Source organism: Acipenser ruthenus, chromosome 12, assembly GCF_902713425.1.
Source record: "Acipenser ruthenus chromosome 12, fAciRut3.2 maternal haplotype, whole genome shotgun sequence".
Lineage (NCBI taxonomy): Eukaryota > Metazoa > Chordata > Actinopteri > Acipenseriformes > Acipenseridae > Acipenser > Acipenser ruthenus.
The window spans coordinates 9,730,743-9,751,819 of NC_081200.1; the positions used below are offsets into that span (position 1 = coordinate 9,730,743).

The 21,077-nt window shown below is 33.7% G+C and overlaps 1 protein-coding gene and 1 pseudogene across 3 annotated transcripts; one reads left to right on the top strand and one right to left on the bottom strand.

Annotated features, from left to right (window-relative positions):
• The first annotated feature begins 406 nt into the window (after positions 1 to 406).
• On the top strand, positions 407 to 10,713 carry LOC117417128 (tetratricopeptide repeat protein 14-like). 3 transcript variants are annotated; one of them, XM_034028976.3, is made up of 13 exons: positions 407 to 500; positions 1,049 to 1,224; positions 1,633 to 1,748; positions 1,899 to 2,098; positions 2,275 to 2,359; positions 2,459 to 2,588; positions 3,248 to 3,403; positions 3,521 to 3,592; positions 3,814 to 3,933; positions 4,131 to 4,253; positions 4,544 to 4,661; positions 7,397 to 7,503; positions 8,045 to 10,713. In XM_034028976.3, exons 2-13 carry the CDS (start codon positions 1,091 to 1,093, stop codon positions 8,937 to 8,939), a joined length of 2,256 nt encoding a protein of 751 aa, XP_033884867.3. In that variant the 5' UTR covers positions 407 to 500; positions 1,049 to 1,090; the 3' UTR covers positions 8,940 to 10,713. The 3 variants fall into 3 exon arrangements, 2 of the variants coding, with proteins under 2 accessions (XP_033884867.3, XP_034780674.2); XM_034924783.2 differs by lacking the exon at positions 407 to 500 and adding an exon at positions 513 to 958; XR_009330680.1 differs by lacking the exon at positions 8,045 to 10,713 and having other exon boundaries at positions 4,544 to 7,025.
• LOC117417129 (coiled-coil domain-containing protein 39-like) lies at positions 9,975 to 14,552 on the bottom strand (annotated as a pseudogene).
• Between the last annotated feature and the right edge of the window lie 6,525 nt (positions 14,553 to 21,077).

A 21,077-nucleotide genomic window follows, 5' to 3' on the forward strand; every position in this document is an offset into this window, starting at 1 on the left:
ATTATTAAAGAAAACTAATTTGCCAAAGTTCTTGAAGTCCCATAAATGTTTTTCCAAAAGCAGATATGAAATCCACTACACCGCCGTATAGGCAAGAACAGATACCAGAAGGCATGTTACTTTGAATGAACTTGAAGTTCCATGTTTATTAGGTGCCACTTAGTCAATTCATCAATTCAAAATGACACACGAAATGTAACAATAGAATATTGTCTCAAATATAGAAATAAAGATGGCAATGTTGTTATATTCTTATAACGATGATTTTAATGTTTTCAAAGTAGTTTAAATGTGAAGACATACTACATCCCGTTTGTACTTTTTCTACATATTTTTTGGACATTTCAATTATATATAAATCCCCCAATATACTGTATATGTAGTACGTTATTTTCAGTGTGGTAATCGGACTGTTTGCTTCGGTCCCTTGTTTCCATTTAGGACAGAGATTGTTGTGACACACGGTCTACGGTAGTAAACATTTCAGACAATATAGGGAGGTAAATACGTTTGTTTATTAACTGTGTCTTATAAGATTTAAAAAAATAATACAAAAACGGACCTTGTTGTCTGCAAGTGTGTTTAACAGACTAGTTTAGCAATCAAGGCGTGTATAAAATATTAACTCGTGCTGTATTATTGGTGACGTCGTTGCACACAGATTTGTTTGTGTATTATTATATATGTTTTTTATTATTTATTTTTTTGATGAGACAAAAGTGTATTGTTAACGATATTAAATAAGTATAGTTGAGCAAAAGACAAAAAGCTCGTGTGTATGCGCATTTTATTTCTGTAGCAAGGACCAGCCTTAATGTGCATCTCCAGGCTACCTGCCACATTTGGTTAGTCTCTCTTCGTAACTCGTCTCTTTGGTGAAGGAGGCCTAATTCGAGTTGGCTGTATTTGCAGTTCACATTCTTGTTCTAAAGAGAAGAGTTGATTCTTATTGTTGAAGGTACAACTGTGTGTTAATCAATGTGTGATACATTAATTTACACCACCTGTTGCACAAGGCAACTAATTTTTTTTTTTTTTCCCCCAAAAGGTGAAACAAGTTTAGATGTAATGGGATACTTTGAACTTCAATATGGATAGAGATATTCTACGCCAGTCTGTGAGTTACCATGGACATACCCTGTTCTCCCTTTTAAAATGTGAGCAGCAGGAAAACCCAGATTTCCAGTGCATCGCTGGAGACTTGTCAAGAACTGTACAATACAGGTATGCGTTAACCGTGTTTAATTGTATTACGAGGGGAAGAGGAGTGTATAATTACAGTTACAAATAGTTACTTCTGGCAAGATGATATAAAAACAATTGTGGCATATAAGATTTGGCTTTAACTTTTTAAGCGCTTTTAAATTTCCATATTATGCATTAGCCATAGTACTTTTTTATTCTAAATGTAACTTAAAGTAACTACATTGTTTTTTCGGATAAAACGTACAGCATTCTCATATTTTGTTACTTGTCTGAAAAAGAAATCATTACAATCGGTTTTATTCAGTCTATTAAAACAGATCCTGTGTATCTTCGGAAACGTCTCCGTGTTTAGTGATTGTGGCTACACATTAAATGATGCACTGCACACAGCATTCAGAATTTGTAATTTGTTTTTTCCCTTCACAGAAAAGAGAGAAAAGTTGAAAATGTTGCTATTCAGCAATTTATTGCAAGGAAAGCAGATCTCCTATTTTCTCCATCATGGCAGTCCAGCACCCCATTGGTTAAAGAGGAGACTGAAGGTAATGTTAACTAGATTTCCTAACAAGTTTTTATTGCCGAAATTCAATTAATGTACAGATCTTTCTTTTTAAAAATAGTAAAAAATAACCCTTGCATATATGTTTTATTAATGATGAAAATCTATTGTCATAACTCTGGTTTGTTTCTAGATATGTATGCAGTTATGCCACCTCTGGAACAATTCATGGAGGTCCCTGGCAGCGACAGGAGAAACCTATTTTTTCGAGATATTGAATGTGGGGATGTTGTGATCGGGCGTATTAACTCCTTACGAGAATTTGGATTCTTTGTTACTTTGATCTGTTTAAGCGGAGGTCTGGAGAGATATATTGAGGATCTGGAAATAACAGTAAGATGTTTTAAACCATCAAAGGTTATCTTTGTAAAGATTGTGGACAGAGCAGAAATATACAGTATTGTTATACAGAGTAATGTGGTTAACACATTAAGTTGTTTATTTTTTTAATTAATATTATTATGGTAATAACTATTCTGCTTAAAACAACCCTTTTTCTTTAAATTCAGGCCCTATGTCCATTACGGGATGTGCCTACCCATGGTAACCATGATGATCCTCTCTCGTACTATCAAAATGGAGATCTAATTCAAGGTATGAAAATATATATATATAAACTCAGATAAAGGGGAAACAACTGCTTTTATATTTGTTTGTATATACATTAATTTTTGTTTTTTTCCCCCACTTTAGCTGGAGTAAAGGACGTTGACTGTTACCATGAAAAACTGACTGTTTCGTTGCAACCTTCTTCTCTTCCTCCATCCCTTTCACATCTGAAACTTGGAGTTATAGGTGTTGATGATATGCCTGCCCATTACAGGTGAGACTTTGGAAGACTAGAAGAATATTTATATTTTCTAAACTGTACAGAAATATTTAGCTCATCCTATTTAAAGGTATAATGCCATAAAAAAAACAAACGTTGTTGTAAATAATGTATGTGGATCACTACTAAGGCTGGGACTATGCCACTTTTTTTTTTTTTTTTTTAAACTATAGATACATTTTTTTCCAAAACGGCCAATACATAGATACAGTAATACATTTAGAGCTACTGGTTATGTACTGAATAAGTACTATACTGAATATCTACTAAGTTATTGAAAGATATTGCATCAATTAAGACATAAGATTATGCATAACTTCTCAAAAAATGGCTTGCCTTATTTTCATCTTGATTGGTGCTGAGTAAAAGCACAAAATAATCCATTGCACAATTAAAATCTCCGGCAACAACGTAACTGTTGATCAAACAATATAATGGACTGATCGATTGATGCATCAAGCCACAGTTTAATCTCCCTTTATGCTTGAACTGAAGATACTCATGCGAAAAGCTCTGAGTTTACATTAGGAGAAAAGGTAGTGCACAGTACATTAGCTGATTCATCATCAGACATCCTTCAAACCTAGAAGTGTATTTTCTATTTATTAAATTGATTATGTTAATCTTGTGTTCATTTATTTGCATGACTCTAGTCGGAGTGTTGCGGTGGTCAGCAGCACTACAGAAACCTATGAGACGGTCTTGGAACGTACACTTGGTTTTGCGAATCCATCCACAGTAGAGTTTCTCTTGGGGAAACTAGGAATTAGTGAAACCGATCCTGCTTCACTGATGAGGGGATTGCAAACGTAAGAATATGGTGTTCTTTACCTTCTGCATGTCCATATACGAACTTTAAATACAGTAGCATTTCGTGAACTTTAATTTTCTATGTTTTTTTTCTTTTTTTTTTTTTTTTTTAACAGCAAAAACTTCTTAAAAGAAGATTATGCGACATCTATCAGAAAAAAGCAGTCGGCATCTTGGGCATTAAAATGGTATGTGTTTTATTTGTGTGATTTGAAATGCTGCAATTCGTTAGCTCTTTGTGTTGTGTGCATTAATGCAGTTTAATATTGCTGATTAAAAAAAATGTAATAATAATCCTTAGCCCTTACTGGTAAGATGGTAAGAAGCGTAGTATGCTCTTGTGATGGATAGATGGATTGCTGATATATTGTATGTTGTATATTTGAGGTTTACCTTACATTTCCTCTAGTGTAAAGGTTGGAGTGGATCATTTTAAATCGGGACGGCATGCAGAAGCGATGAATGAATACAACAAGGGCTTGGAAATTGATCCAAACAATGTGGAAGCATTGGTGGCACGTGGGGCTTTGTAAGTATTTCCAGAGAGTTTTTAACCCTCATCCATACATTTCTGAAATATATATATATTTTATTTATTTCTGAATAGGAACATCCTTTTAAAACCAATTTAACCCCTAATTAAGCAAATTATAAATCAATGGAGTAATCATATATTTTAAACGAGGTCAAGGATAACCTGTTGTTTTTTGTGTTCTTTTTTGTCAGATATGCTACAAAGGGTAATTTGAATAAAGCTATAGATGACTTTGAACTGGCATTAGAGAGCTGTCCAACGCATAGAAATGCCAGAAAATACTTATGCCAAACATTAGTGCAAAGAGGAGGCCAGTAAGTTGAGTATTTATTCATTTATTTATTTATTTATGTATTTATTTATTTTAAGTCAGATTCTAATTAGGTTGGCATTGGCACTAAACCTATATTCTCTTCGGTAATTATATTGCCCCTAGTGGTAAGACAATTTTATTTAGAATGTCTCTCATAGATAAGTCCTGAGAACTGTTCCTCCTGCCAAGACAATGTTTTATTGTAACTGTATGTGTATAATACATTATTTATCTTTTACTTTCAATTGGTGAGCCCCCCTTTCCTAATTCATTTATTACTGGATTTGATAGGGTGGAAGAGGAAGAAAAACTGGTAACTGCTGAAGGGTTATACAGAAAAGCACTGGCTTTAGACGAGGCTTTTGAAGAGGCAGAAGAAGCTTTGCAAAAACTACAGAAACACATCCAGGTGAGACAATGCAGAATGATTATTGCATGCAGAAGATTGCCAGGACAAGTTTGCTTTGCTTGCCGTATTGGTAGTTTAACAAATTGTACTAGTTCATGTATGCAGGGATATAGGAACAATAGAGCAATATATAACTATCCATATTGCAACATTAGACCATGAGGAAGAAGATATCCCCTTGTATGATGCGTTTACAGTTTCTTCAAGTGATTCTGGAAGTAAATGGTGGTCACGTTGAGCACTTTAATACATACTAGGACAGCACCCCTATATGATGCTAGAATGGTGCAACCCATTCCATATTCTTTGCCATGGTCAACTGCTGCAAATTTCCTTGCTCAATGGACATCTGAATCAGTCAAGTGACAGCTTCTACAGGTGAATTGATTCTTGAATAATGTTTATGGTTGACTTAACACTAGAAGACCCGTAGATATACTCATACCTAGAAGCCCCGCAGGAGTCTTTCTGACGGCTGTATTCAAAACACCATAAATAGTATAACGAAAGGAGAAACAGTTGGATGTAATTAGGTTATTTCTTTGAGTACGTCACAGACAGCTGAACAACCGAAGCATATTAAATACTATATATATATATATATATATATATATATATATATATATATATATATATATATAGATATATAGATATATATATATAGATATATATATCTATCTCTATCTATATATCTATGTACTTGAAAAACCTTTGTAAGTCTATTTTCTAGGTATATATATATAATATGAGCATTTATTTTATAAATCAAAACAAAATGTAAATAAACATCTGAACAGACATCGGTTTACAACATACATATTTATAAAACTGAAACGATAGCAATACATTTTTAACTTTTCAACAGAAATCGGTTTGTTATCAGATGCGCAAAATTAACTGAACAATTAGATAAAAAAAACTTAGAAAAACTTTTTACAGAAGCGCAGCAGCACAACAAGTTATAAAAAAAGTAATTAATTTTTTTCTGGGTTTTTTTCGACAAAAGGGTATTTCTTTAGCTTGAGTCTAAGGCTGTTCACAATCAGCACAGGTAATGCGCTAATCCACACGTGCAGTGCACTTTCCACACACCGCCTTTCTGCACAGGGCACAGCTGTCCAAAGTTTTATTTTTATTGCACTTGCCAACCTGGCATTGGTGTCTCTTGCGGCTCTCAGCGGGGTTGCCAGCTTCAGCTGTGGGTACACGCTTGGCAGTCTCCCTCTGTTCCAAATGTTTCTTGCGAAGTTCCTGTGCTAACTGTAAAATATATTCTCTCCTTGGTAAATTCTTCTCTGTGCATTCTTTGTAAAGTACCCAGGAGTTGATGGCTGCTAGGTCCAATACATTGTAAAACACTTGAACAGGCCACCGTCAGGAGCCAGCTTTCACGGAATACTTCCGTGGCATCTGATCCAAAACATCAACTCCATATTTTGTTGTGTAGTAAAACTCCACGGTCTCTGGTATTTTTTATTTATTTTTTTACTAGTCACGGTGCTAATTGACCAAAAAAGCGCATCTGGAAAGCAGGCGTCAGTCTTTGAAAAGGCAGAGAGTAGAGACTAATCTAATTACAGCTAAACACATTGCAGACTGGTAAATAAAAATAATAAAGTAGAATACTGTTCTTTATAATCAAAGTACAATTGTTTTCTGTGTGGCCGTCAATGTGACTGCTCCTGGGGCATTTAGGTATAATGTAATATATCGCCATTATTTCTGCACGCCCTCGTTTCATTCTTTGTGAGAATATTTATTTAATACATACGGCCAGAAAGGTACATGAACACGCAGCCCCATATGTGTTACACGAGGGGAGAAAATTAAATTTTAAAACTAAAAACCACCAAAATGACTGCCGCAGGGCTTCTAGTGTTAAACAATAAACACATGATATGCGCGAGTGTATCTTGTTCATATACTCTATACTATGTGAAAGAAATAAGAGTTGTATATTCAGGAAAAATAAATGGATTTGGTTAATAAATACATATATGCTCTGTGTGTGTGTGTATGTATGTATGTATGTGTGTGTGTGTATATATGTATATAATATATATATATATATATATATATGTTGTGTGTGTATATATATATATATATATATATGTATGTATATAATTTTTTTTTTTTTTTATGGGCTGAAAACAGGTGCTTGCATAATATCCATCAGTGATTTTATTAAACAAATATCTGTGTAAAAGACTTGGCATATATTTCCTGTAATACTGATGAAGTCTTTTCTTATGTACATGTGTCTGTGATCCGGGGCGTTTGCTTCTTGACTGTACTGGATTGCTGTGATTTGTTGCTCGTACTACATCTGATTCAAAACCAATTGGGACTCCGGATTAAAACCTGGTTTGTATGACTTGAACTACATCTGGTAATGCAAACATTTTTTATTCCTTGTTTGTTTTGTTTAATTATCTTTTAAAAATGGTTTGATTCAATTAAAAAAATGTATTTTATCTACAATATCTGCCACATGAACCCATTTTATTCATGTTTGTTTTCACATTTTCTTACTTGACAACTTCACTGTTTAACTTCCATGTACACCAACGTGGAATGTATGCCCCGATACTACATATTCCTACTTCATTTTATTATGTTGTGTTTTTAAACTTTCTGAAACAAACTGGTTTAATGCTACACAATTCAAATGGTGTTTTTATATAAACCTTAATTTTGAAATTGCTGTTTTACTGTGGTAACTGGCTGCATTAAAGAAATCACTGAAATTGAAAGAGGAAGCAGCAAAAGAAGAGAAGGATATGAATAAAAGTGTGGAGACAAGTGCTGAAAAATTGCGTAAGCTATTAAAAGAAGAAAAAAGGTACATTTTGTATTCATTATTTTATCAAATGGAGCCAACTGACAAGGTTAATTTAATTTGCGTGGACATAATAGTAATTCAGATGTGTTATTTGTTTATTTTGGGTAGTTTTCTGCAGATAAAGGGTTATTAGAGTAACATTCGTGCCACAGTATAGATTTATGCAATATTTAATTTGCCTGAAACTTAATTTTTCAGAATGTTGAGTACAATCATAAATGTAAAGATACATTGTAATATAGTTCTACCATTGATATTACAATTGAGCCATTCCCTCAGTGCATTAGCGCAGGTGTGTGCTCATTGGTTCTACTTGATTATATTTACATTTCAAAGATATTTAAGGCCTGATATTTGAAATACTCTTGAAACTGGTGCTGCCACCTAGTGAACACTTATGTGAACAACACAGCTTATATGTACGAGCAGACTGAGTGACCTGCAGTAGTATAAAGGTGAAGCTGTATTGCATTTTGCACAGGCTACTATTTTACTCTTAAGTGCTGTATTTACCAGTAAGTGTTAATGTTTACTTTTGTAGAAGGAAAAGAAAAAGGAAGAGATCATCATCCCCTTCTGACTCCTTATTGTCTTCAAGCCGCAAAAAATCCAAGAAAAGGAAGAAACGCTCAGTATCTTCACACAGGCACAAGAAGCGTTCACACAGGTCTTCCTCGAATGAAGACAAAACTTTTGATAGCAAGGAGTCATGGTACCGTCCTCCAGCAAATACCTCAGCATCTTTCCTGAACCAAAAGCAGGATATGGCTAAACTGCTAGAGGGGAATGTCAGGTCAGTAGAACAGAAATCCCAGGTAAAGGGTAAAAGGCACAACCGCTCCATGTCTTCATCTTCTGTTGAAATCTTGAATGATGATGGTGAAGATCGGTCTGAAGACTCCATAGATTCCATTCGTAGTGCCAAATTCCAAGCTGGTAGCACCAAAGGAAAAAGTCAGTGCAGTATAGATGGGGATTCTAGACATCATATTTCAAAATCTCGCCACAGGTTATCAAGTGGTAAAGAGGGAGAGCTGGACCACTATTCTAAGAGGCAGGTCCAGGCATCTGGCATTCACCAAGGCCTGTATGGTAGTGCAGAAAAGTCAGACCATAGAAAGAACTCCTCATCTTCAGCAGGTTCTGAGTATTCTGATAAGTGTGGTTATGCAATAAGAGATTCTTATTCACAGGATCATAGTTGCAGCAAAAATGTAGAGAGTGGGGATAAGCAGGAGGAATACAAGAGCCGAGAGGGTGTAAGTAAGGTGAAACCTAAGGGAGAGGAAAATGTACAGTCAAGAGGTAGATTGCAGAATGGTAAGGAGTCTGCTGCTAAAGAGACAGCGGACAAGAATTTGCCATTAAACTTGCTTAATATATTCAGCCAGATTGCTCAGTTTGAAAAAGAGAAATGCAGTAAGCAGAAACAGTGAAATGTGTAATATGTTTCATTTTGAACTAAATGCCTTTGGGAATATCCATTGTCGAATTTTCTAATGGCAAGAGAAATACACCATTGGACAATTGAATAGTCAGAAAATGTTTAAAACTTGTTTCCTTCATTTACAAAAGATTTACAAGGTTTTCATTTTTTGTCTTTTTTTACTTGCATTGGTGGTTCAAAGTATGAACAGCTGTGTTTTCTGCACCAAAATTATTGTTAAGTCTTGATACGAAATGTCGGTAAATACATTTGATGATAGAAAATGCAGTGCTTTTTTCTGGGGGTTCATTACTAAAAATATTGCCTTAAATTGCTAATGTAGCAAACCAGATATGTTGTAAGGAGCTAATGCCATGTAGTTGAACCTCGATTACATTTCATGTGATTGGTTAATATTTACACTGTATAAAAATATATGATCCTAAGAATTGGTAATAAATGTCCAAACAAATCAAGAATGGGAAAAATGTTTAGATTACTTTCCATTAAATGTGAACGCACTCAAAGGTGTGCATTTTAGTATGAACAACTAATCTCAAAATGTATTAGGATTTGGAAAAAAATACACTAAGATTGGATAGGTTTTTGGTGTAGCTCTGCAAGACAGAACAGTTGTTCAGCACCAACATCACTTCAGCTTTTTTCCCAGGAATGGAAACAAATAACAAAATACAATTTGCAAATGGTATACTCATGTGCTGATTTAATTAATATAACATGTTAAATGTTGTGTATTATCCCTAAATGTTGCTAATGGTTACGCTCCACAATTTTTTTTTTTTTTTTTTTTTGTACACCGGATGATCTCTATAATAAAACATTCAAAACTGTCCAAATATGCTGACATCTAATAATATACACTTTGGGGGATTTGTTTTGGAAATCAAATAAAATTATTGATTTTGTTTGCATCTTCTACAAATCATTTTGGATTGTTTTAATTTAAATATAGTTGCTTCACATTTAATTAATTACTACTTTAGACTCCTTTGGCTGTGGCTGCTGCTAGCTGCACTGCCGGGGCGAGATTCCCGGGGTGAAATTGTTGTTAGAGGAGGTGATGTCACAGACAGTCCCAATCCTAGATCAGCGGTCTTCATAGATGGTGCCTGCACACCAGCCTTTCCAGGACTGCACCTTCAAGAGACTTGTCTCCTAAAAATGCATAGCAGTATTGTGTTAAGATTAAGTATTAAATGTTTATGTACAGTATGTCCAAGTATAAAGCGGTATAGTATTTGCATGCAAACATGTTATGGTTAATGCAGTTTTATTTCCAGTATTTACTACGCATTACCACCCAATTGAAAAAGTCCAATCCCCATCCCCCACTTTAGTAGTTACAGTATTATACTAACCTCACAGATGATGCTGAGCTGTGCCGACTGCTAGAGGTAGAAACAACTGCAGGTAAAGGCAACTTGTCCTATACAAATGAATGGAAAAGGGTATTTGATAAGTCTTGGTAAAAGTAAATTGTGGACTACAGTAATCACATGATTTTGTTTTTAATTAAGGTTATGCACTATGAACAATGTGTGTATTTATTCCATGTGACTGCTTGAAGAACACAAACTGAATAAACACTAATAAAGTGTTTGTGCACACTTTAAATGAGACTGCTAATCGGTATGTTTTAAGGTTGAAAAACTTTTGGTCGAGAAATTGATAACCCTCGGAGTTATATTAATAATTTTAAATTGGTGCATTTTGAAAATCAGAATGCTGCTCACATCGGTATCAATGTGTGTTACCTGTTGAAAGTATATTTGAAGTGCTGATGCTAGTTCAGGCTTGTCCCCCATAGCTTCGACCAGCATCTTATTAACAGATCTGTTAAAGTCTCGTAATCCACGGAGATCTATATCGCGTTCCTCTGTGGTCTCCCCTCTGCCCTTCTTGGCTGTATGAATCACCCTGGCCAGTTTAGAGCACTGTTGTTGAAAGTCAAGGAATTATCACAAAATGTTCTTATGTAAATTGGGCTAAACTGCATCCTTATTAATGAGAGATTAAAATGTGATTATACAGATGATTTGATATAGATATTCTGTTGCATCTAGCAAATATTGGGAAATTGCACTATGCACATAAATGTAATTATGTTTTACTTATGCTTGACTTTTCCCTGAATTACACATTTAACTTGAAGCATTCCAGGGTGACAGAGGGTAATCTTTAATACAGTCAGATCACTCTGACTTTAGCTTTATTTTTTTCCCTTCACAGAAATGCTTTGTATGCTTGGGCTGCTATCTTTATTGCTTCTTTCAGTAGACAATGAACAATAAAAATGACACCCTTGGTCATGGGACTGGTGTATAACCTACCTGCTTTATTACTCTCTCTAATGTATGCTTTGGAGCCTTCAGTTCCTTATTCAAGTTCATAATTTAGTTTGTGCCTCCTCAGACCTTTCATGGTGAACCACTTCATCTGTCAACAGATTGTCAAGTGTGCTGTTCATACCCTGAATAAATTGAAATATTATTTCCTTTAATTATGCTAAACACTTCCTTGTAATATATGAACCCTTCCAGGGTCAAAGAAAAGGAAATATTGGCATATTCGGTAAAAAAAAGACATCCACAGCAAAACTGTTGCTGTCTGTCTGTTCACAGTATTCCTTTACTTATACTTTACTTAAGGTATCATAATGGAATTGCATTTACTGTACAAAACAGTCATGTGTTTCATTTCTTTCCTATCACAGTCAGTTTTTTTTTGGTTTGTTTGTTTAACTACCCAAATATCTTCCTGAAGTTCTCTGATTTGTCTTTGTTTGTACCTGTACTTCTCCTTAGCAGCTCTCTCTTCATATTCTTCACCTGAAAATTCTCAAGAATCAGCACATTTTGCCAGTTTTGATATAATGTTTACTAGTGGTTTAAATTAAATAACTAAGTCACTTTTTTTCAGTGAATGCCTGTTATATTAATTTAATTTGCTATATGTATGGATGTCCAGGCTTTGTTGTGCATTTACAGTGAGCTACATGCCTGTTTCTTTGACTCTTTCAAAAGATTTCCTGTATGTTGTATTGCGGCTGTTGATCACATGCAGCATGTTTTCGAAAGCTCAATTCTCTCAGACTTGCACATTGTTGCATCCAGTTCATCCCCTTCACATTGAAGTTCCTTTCTCTTGTACAGCCTGGAAATTAAAAATAATGTACCTCTAAAGTCTGACATTGTATAGGTTTTGCCAGTACAAGCTTTTTAAAGCGGTATTTGCATTTGAAAAAGTAATTTTACCTAGCTTAATAACATAATAAGCTTGTGACTTATCCTCTTCTCCCTCTGGGGCTGCCGTGAAAATCATTACAATTTCCTACCTGTTCCTTAGTTTATCAATTTTTGGAAAGTATCTCCAAAATGTAATTGGGTTTTAGCTTAATTTTCATATCAACATACAATACAGTGATGAAGGACCGTATAAAACAAAAACATTTTATTAAGTCCAAATAGTAGAAAATAAAACCCATACATACATTCAAACATTTGGAAGCTGAGCACACTATGACAAACCATCCACGAGTTGAATTTTCTTAGCAATAAACCTGAGCCTTTGATGTGCCTGATCCACAATTCTGACCTGTGTTTGTAACATGTCCCTATGAACTTTTATTTCCTCTGCTCTTTCTTTCATAGCTGCTTGCAGCTGAAGTTTCCTTTTCTCTAAGGAGAACGTTGTCTGCTTTGTTGTAAAGCAAGGCTTGACGTTTGACCTCCAGTTTCAGTATGTTATCCTCAACCATGAAGTCCCAAGGTTTTTTCTTTTGTATATAATTAGATAAGACACTTACACTCAAGACCGTCCCTACTTTTAGGTACCACAATAGGAACAGAATTAACACAAGGATGAGAAAACAAAAATACACAATTTTCATAGAGGAATACACAACTACAATAGTAGTTGTGTATTGCTGTATGTTTTAGGTATCTAATGTTATTGCGAATAATACCCATGCTACTGTTCATAAAGGAAAAACTGATGCATGAATTGTTTTAATGTTATAATCTCCCTAAATCTTTACAAATATCAGATTGCTATTACATTATTTATTTAACATTGCATAGCTTAATTTCATAAACTTCATAGCTCAGTAGCGGTCCTATCCACAGTCCCCTTCAAGCTATTCAGCTGTACAAATATTTAAGTACCTGAATATCTTCCTGGAGTTCTCGGATATGTCTTCATTTGTACCTGTTGTCCTCAACAGCTCTCTTCAGCTAATCAAACCTTAGCTTCTCTTCATATTCTTCATCTGAAAATTCACAAGAAGTTAGCACATCTTGCCCGTTCATTTTGATAAACTGTTTACTACTGGTTTATATGAAATAATTGAAAATAATGAAATGAAACAAAATAACTTTATATATATATATATATATATATATATATATATATATATATATATATATATATATATATATATATATATATAAAATGCCCATTATATTCATGTAATTTGCTGTATGTATGTATGTCCAGATCCTCCAGTCTCTGGGTGGCTTTGAAAATGTTGTTCTGAACAAAACAGAATTGGAAGAGAAATATTTGTAGACTACATGAGTAGTAAAAATACATCAAGGATAACATACCTCTACTGAACTTTGAAATAACAACAGAAAAATACAACCATATAAAGTTTTTATTTTTTGTTGTGTTGATTACATTACATATTATTTTGTGTTATAACAACATAACTGTATTTGTTAATGAAGACATTACCTCTTGAATGTTCTTTCCTTTTATCTCTTAATGTTACCAGTTCACTTTCGAGCCCTTGAATCTCCTGCTGAAGACGTCCATCCTCTCTCTCAGCCAAAGACTTGAAATGCACCTCACATTCAGACTCCTTTCCTTGGCTCTACAAAGAGCCTACAGAATACAAGAATACAGTACTAAATAAATGAAACAAAATTAATGAATAAATAAATGAAAAGATAAACCCACACAGAAAACTCAATATAACTGTATGAGACAGCTCCTGTGTGACATTTTTCAAGTGTGCAGCCATAACATGGATCCCGTCTTCAAATTCACCTAACTTGTTCTCCAGGTTAGCCTTTTCTTTGTGTTTCTTTTTTTTTGCTGAATAAAGTACGGTTAATTGCTACCAAAAGTTCAGCAATATATATATATATATATATATATATATATATATATATATATATATATATATATATATATATATATATTAAACTGCATTTGCACGGTATGCTTTTACCATAGTTTACAATACCATTTAAAAAAAAAAAATGTAATTAAATAGAAAGTGTAACTCTCCAATATCTATAATATTAACATCAAGTATACATTACGCGACAATTAAATAGGTCTACACAGTGTCACTACTTATTAATATAAAGTTTTAACTTGAATTTATTGTTTCACTTACCTTGTCTTCCAATACTTTATTTTCTGCATCTGCAACGGGAATGGCGAACCCTTCATCACATCCCACTTGAGACAAGATTTCACTTGCCAATTGTGTTAAAATATTAAAAAATAAAATTAAAATTAAAACCGAAGCCCTCTCTAGAAGCCGCGGAGTTCTGCCCGGCTTTTGTGTAATGTTTCTGGACAGCGGCCCTAGCAACACCCCTGGTTACCAAAATGTACACAGGAACGTGGTTTCCGCTTATTAACCACTAGAGGGAGACCTTACTCTAACCAGCTGCAGTCTGCTCTGCTGTATGCCAAAGTATCGTGTACAGTACACTGTAACCATACATTAACCCTTTCATGAATTTAAATTTTTTATAAGCAAAATGTACAATATTATTTTAGTAATTATCTTCTGAACAACAAAAATCTTGGAGAGCCTGTATTGAGAGACTAAACCAAAGTTCTGTTTCCAGTGCAAAACACAAACATTAAAAAATGTTCATAAACAACACCTTCCACCGTGAGCACACACAGGTGTCTGATTCAATTGATTGATAGTGTCAATAGGAAATGGTTAAATAATGTCATTCCTCCTGACCTTTTGTTTGTCTGAAATCATCATTCTAATATGCTGTCATCAATATACATAGATAGGTCATTTATCTTTGTATTTTCAGAAGTTAAATAAATCTCATTCAATCCAATAGTGAATAACATTTCAAGATCTGTGGCACTCTACACGCTATACAGTTATCCATTCCACTAGGTGGCGCTGCTTTGCCATGCATGTTTTCTCCAAACTATTTCACATTTATTTATTTAATTGCTATCCGGTCTTCTTGAAATTGCGTCTAATCTTTGAATTATAATTAAAGTGTACTTTAATAAGTTACTACATGATTATACATTTTTGCTGGTAACCAAATACTTTTTTTAACCCAATGTATCTAATTATATATATATATATATATATATATATATATATATATATATATATATATATATATATATATATATATATGCAGTTCTTTAAATATGCAGCATTATACATGTAATAGATATACTACATGTATACAGTAGTCTCATTTAAAAGTACTTACACATTAACCAACAGTGTTCATGTTGTGTACATACTGTCATTCTGATTTGGTGTATTGTGATAAGTTTGTTTCCGGTCTATCTTGTCTCACTTTCAAATGTTAATAACTGATAGAAGCATCTTTTAACTATCGTTAACTGTTAAAATCATGTATCTTTCTAATCCTACAGCTGAAGACAACTACAATTTTTACAGTAAATTTGATGTGACACAAAAAGTGTCAGAAATTAGTTACATTATTGGTTTTCATCACTACTGTGCTGTTTAGAAAACAACACCCCTTGAAAGAAAAGATGTTTTCTTTAGCACAAAACTGATCAGACCATAATTAATTAATGTACAGACATTTAATTACATTTAAAATTTAAAATAACAGAAATGTACAATAGTGTAGTATGTACTGTTTATATTATAGATTACTAAGATTACTTTTCCCAATCATGTAGAATACTATATGGGGTGTTATGGCAATTATAACTAATGACTAATGCAGCTAAGGTTATGATATAATTTTGAAGTAATTTGTCACGCATTTCCTGGTAAGATAGTTAGAAGTGAAATATAATGCCAGTATAACTATAAAAAAGAAGCATTCATTATGCCAATTATAAACTATAGAATATATATAGAATATAAAGTAAAGCTGTAGAACAAAAATATAATAATTTTGCAAATATGCACTCTGATTACTTTCCTTTAATACAATTATTACTGATATGTGTGAGAGTGGAAATGATTACAGCCTTAAAACTGCTCAAGATTTATTCTGAAAATATGATCAAGAGAAAAGATGTCTTCTTATGTTTTTTAACTCCTATGAATAATAATATTGACTTTGTAAATGTATGGATCTGTAATTCAAAAGCAGCCAGCAATTTACAGCTCAGCTCACATCTGCTTTACCTTGACGCACAATAACAGGATTGCATTGAAAGGGAATAACAGCGTTCGTGTGTTGGCAGTGAGCCAGACAGCATTATTTTCACAAATGCAAATGGCATTCCACCTACTGTTTTATGCTTTATCCTTCATGGCAGTGGGGTAAAAGCATGTATCTGGCAGAGTGAAGTGCTCAAGTTGATGAAGACTTGAGTGCGCGGCAATGAACTTAAATCCATTTTCAAACAAATACAGGGGGCCTTTTCAGCAAGACTTTTTCCCTTTTCAATCCCAAACTGACTTTCACTGGGAATCTCAGGATTATATATATATATATATATATATATATATATATATATATATATATATAAACATGTAGAAGGAGACAATAATGATTTTATTAGTTTGATGTTGAAATTAGGTGCAGTAATTGACTTCCATATGGATTTTTTTCCATCATGAATGCCTTTGTCACACTATTGATTATAGTGTTTCACATGAGGAAGTGAAGAGGTTGTTTGAGTCGATTACTCCTAATATTCAACCTTTTCTAGAATGGTCTTTTTAAGTTGTAGTTCTGATACATTACAGATCAGTTTATTTTTGTAGTTACATTTTAAAAATATTAACACTTAACTATCCCAGTAACCAAATCAGCAAACAGAAAGACAAAAAGAGATTTTCGAATCAATGTCAGAATGATGCTTGTAATAAGAAGGGTTTATAAAGCCGTGTGATAATGGCTGGGCTCCTGTCTGTGTGTGTATCCTGTCACTCTCCTAGGAAAATATATAGAACATCCAATCAGAGCACTGAACAGAACCTTCAATTCCATCAGTAAGGTTTAGATTGAACCTTGGAATCGATGGCCATTAAACTGTATAATATTTACCTTTTTAAAATATATGTACATCTGCCTGTAAAAAATTCATATAATCTGCATTCCACAAAAGCTATCAATTTTTAAAGAGCTAAATCATGTCATTTTGTTTTTTTCATTTTTCAAAGCATCAACTTTGAAAACTAATTAGCCCATTTTAAATGAGCGATTTGAGTTCATAAAGCAATTTGATTGGAAATATTGAAGAATGAGGCATGAAAAAAGATATGTCATTTAGACGACTTGTGGAGAGAGACATATCTTGCTGTTTAAAATAAAAGTAATATATTGGATTCTTGAAGCATGACCAAGTAAAGGCTGTAAAATAAAATATGAAGTAACCGTGGGTTTGTATCTTAAAGCTTATGGATAATGAACAATCTTGGTTACAGGATTGAACAGAACTTCTCTATAATGACCAAGACTAATTCCAAAATGTTTTATGCCAAATGCATGTATTAAGGTAAGCATGCATCAGATTCTAGTGTGTTGCATATTAGTTTTGTATTCATAATTTTAACTGTATTTTTTTTTTATTCCAAAAATGTCAAACCCTGCTGTTTCTGCTATCTAAAGTCATACTGATTTATTTTATTTTTTTTTAATTATAGGCACTGTTATTTACATCAGAGGCAAAATTATTAAACACAATGGCATCCAAGTTAAAGGTAACTGCAAGGAATGTTATGAAAAGCAACTTTTATTCTACAGTTGAGGAATAATAAAAAATAATCTCCTAGCATAAGAACCTAGGTTGGATGTCATACCGGTAGAAATAGTTAACAATAAATATAATATGTGTTAATAAAGATGATACTCATTGCTTTTATTCATTTTAAAACCATGTTGTTTTTTTTTTTTTTATTGTGCTGCAAGCCTACCTTAATACACACTTGTGTTCCAATATTTACAGGGCTGTCTTTAGTGGATTTTACTGTTTTTATTATTATTACAATACAAACTGTTATTACCCAGTGACACAACCTTTAATGATGTTGCTGGAATGTTGTCATTTACTTATGTCATTTTTATAAGGTTGTGTGCAGGCAGCTTTTTCATGATTGCATGTGAAGTATGTGCAGATGTTAGCGATTTTACATAATAAATGCAGAGTCTCCAATAGTCGCCGATTTCCAATAGGTGCCGGGGCTACTGGCAAATATTGTAAATAAACGCTGGTGCATTTATTTAAAGTTTTACGGTATTCACTGTTATTCAGAATTTATTTGTCATTCCTTTAAGTGTCCAGCAGGTGGAGTCTATGTATATATTGTAACACAGCCTTACGGCTGAGGTTCGTTTTGCCCTTTTTAAACACAAACCCAGACACCAGAATTGCACTTTAGCACTCGTGTGCACTTTTATGTACACAAACAAAAGTAAACAAAGCAAAACTCCCACATGGCGTGCTACACTATACTTTTGTTCAAGTTTCTTGAATGTCATTAGAATTCAACATAGACATTTGTAAAGTTTTATATCAGCTATTGAACTAGGCAGAATAACCATTTCCCATTCTCATTATTAAAACAAGATTCATTATTATTAATTTATATTTCAGTTAAACTGAAGACTATGTGGTATCGGCTGCTGTTTATACCAGTGTTCTGAACCTGACACTCCTTAACATCTCAAATGAACGGGTACGGTGTGTACTTGCAATATTAAAAAAAAGCCTGAAACACACAAGAACATGTTTATTCTCAAGTTCCTACTGCAGTGCCAAGGCATGCTCAAGTAGAGAAGCTCAGAGTTCAGCAGGTCAGAGCCTTTTGTTCTTGGCATGTAGCAGTTGACTTATTTATGCAGGGATAATCTGAGCTCACTACTTTTACTTCCTTGGAGACTAATGATTACAAAGAGGCTGGGTTAATACATTGACCTTTTTACCTTCCAGTCCTGGCTGTTTCCAACCCCGTCCCAGCCAAGCAGCTGACAATCGTTCCATTTTAATGATTTAGCAGACTTCATGCAAAATGAGTTCAGGAAGTCTTTATGGTCAAGAGCACACAGTACCCACAATGCCCTGAATCTGCATTAATCCTTGCCATCTTGGGAAAGCAATGTCCACCGGATAGAAAATTGAAAAGCCTTATGAGTCACAATGGCTCTGAAAGTGCAGTGCCAAGCAATCCATTGCAGAAAAGGTGACAGTCTGCTTGCCCAAATTGCCCTGAAAAGTGCTTGGCAAGTGGTCATTCCCATTACCAACCTGTCAATAAGACAAAATGCACATTGTTGTATTAATGATATGCTAAATATAATAAGATAAAATGTCATTTTATTTTGAATTTCTAAAAAAAAGTATATTGTACTTTTTGAGTGCTATCTATCAGAGTATGTCAATTAAATTTGTATAGGGAGGATTTATTGCATGCATCTTATTTAATACTCCTTTTTATGCACCATATAAACCGCATATTGTCTGTTTCGGTTCTTCCATAAAAGTTTGGATTTTTAATATACTTTACACAAATACACTTTCAAATACATAGCAAAGGGTCACATGTTTTCCATAATATTTCTTATTTCTTTAGTCTACAAGGCAAAATGCTTTTAAAGGTATGGCACTGCATTTGATTGAAATCATTCTAATGCAAAACTTTTAAGGTTTCCCTTTTCCCAAATCAGAGCAACAACAAATGCACAAGGAGTAAGGTGGACAGATTTGAGAATTCAAATTAAGCAAGAAATACATTTAAATATATATTTTAAGAACAGGGGTCACAGCATTTACAACAGAGGTATAGAAATATATAGAGATGAAAAAAAAAAAAAAAATCAAGAGAGCAGAATTTTTCAAAACGCTGACTCTCACTGCCAGAGACCTGGCTTGGCTAAATCCAGAGAGATATGAAGACTTTCTCATTTGCTTTCCCCCTATTTTCATAATAGCTGTGCATAAGTAATTTATGAAAGGCCAACCAGGCAGTGGGCAACAGAAAATTAAACTCATTTTATCTGAAAGCAGGTGGATTTCTATATATCATTAGCATGCATAGAATTTACACAATGTTATTTCTCATACTGATGGAATGTAACCAAATAATATATGAGTTTTTTGCTCATGCATGAGTGAAAATTTTAGATAAAAGTGCCAACACTATTGCAATTTTCTGCAAACGGAAACTAATTTTGGGAAGCTTCTTATTACTGGAAAGACTCATTTGGTTTGCATTAAAGACTGACATAAGTGACATTAGGATTTCTCAAACAGATTTGATGAGATGCAGTGTGTTCTGTAATATCATTAGCGAATCCCTCGGGAAAAAAAGTAACTGCAAGGGGAGATTTCCTGTCCCTTATTAAAGCCCTAGTAAATGAATTTCTCTTCTGCTTTAGCTTGCATATTTTTGCCACCACTTTTTTTTGTTTATCTCTGAACAATACTGAACAATAAACAATAAGCTATGCACAAGACCACAGCCTTGACTTTATTTACAGCAAGTACCAAAAATAAATTTGTCGTAATTTAATCTTGTTAAATGTGGTATCTTTTTTTCTCTTGAAACTCCAAGCATTATAAATGAAATCACATTTTTCTTATCCATATAAATGCGGGACATTAAAATACCAGTGTGTAGCCTACCTCTTATGTCTAATGAGAACTTTTCTATACAATAAATGTCTTTGGTTGACTAAGCATGATTCTTACACACTAGGAAAGCTTATTACTGTATTTGTGAATGGATCATTAAAAAAAATACCTTTTTCTCTTGGAGATTAAAAATGACTTTATAGCCCAAAGGGACAAGAAATACTGCAGGCATTGAAATGCATAGGCTGTCTGTTTTTGTTTTGGCGGTAAAGGAGTTATTTCAAATTGAATTAGTCTAATTTGCAAATAGTGTCTTGTTAACACAAAAATACAGATG

What these genes read in the sequence shown, in the direction of transcription:
- LOC117417128 (XM_034028976.3), top strand. Translation starts at nt 1,091, where the DNA reads ATGGATAGAGATATTCTACGCCAGTCTGTGAGTTACCATGGACATACC. An exon ending in CTGATGAGGGGATTGCAAAC is followed by an intron (nt 3,404 to 3,520) that starts GTAAGAATATGG and finishes TTTTTTTAACAG; the next exon opens with CAAAAACTTCTTAAAAGAAG. An exon ending in AACTACAGAAACACATCCAG is followed by an intron (nt 4,662 to 7,396) that starts GTGAGACAATGC and finishes GCTGCATTAAAG; the next exon opens with AAATCACTGAAATTGAAAGA.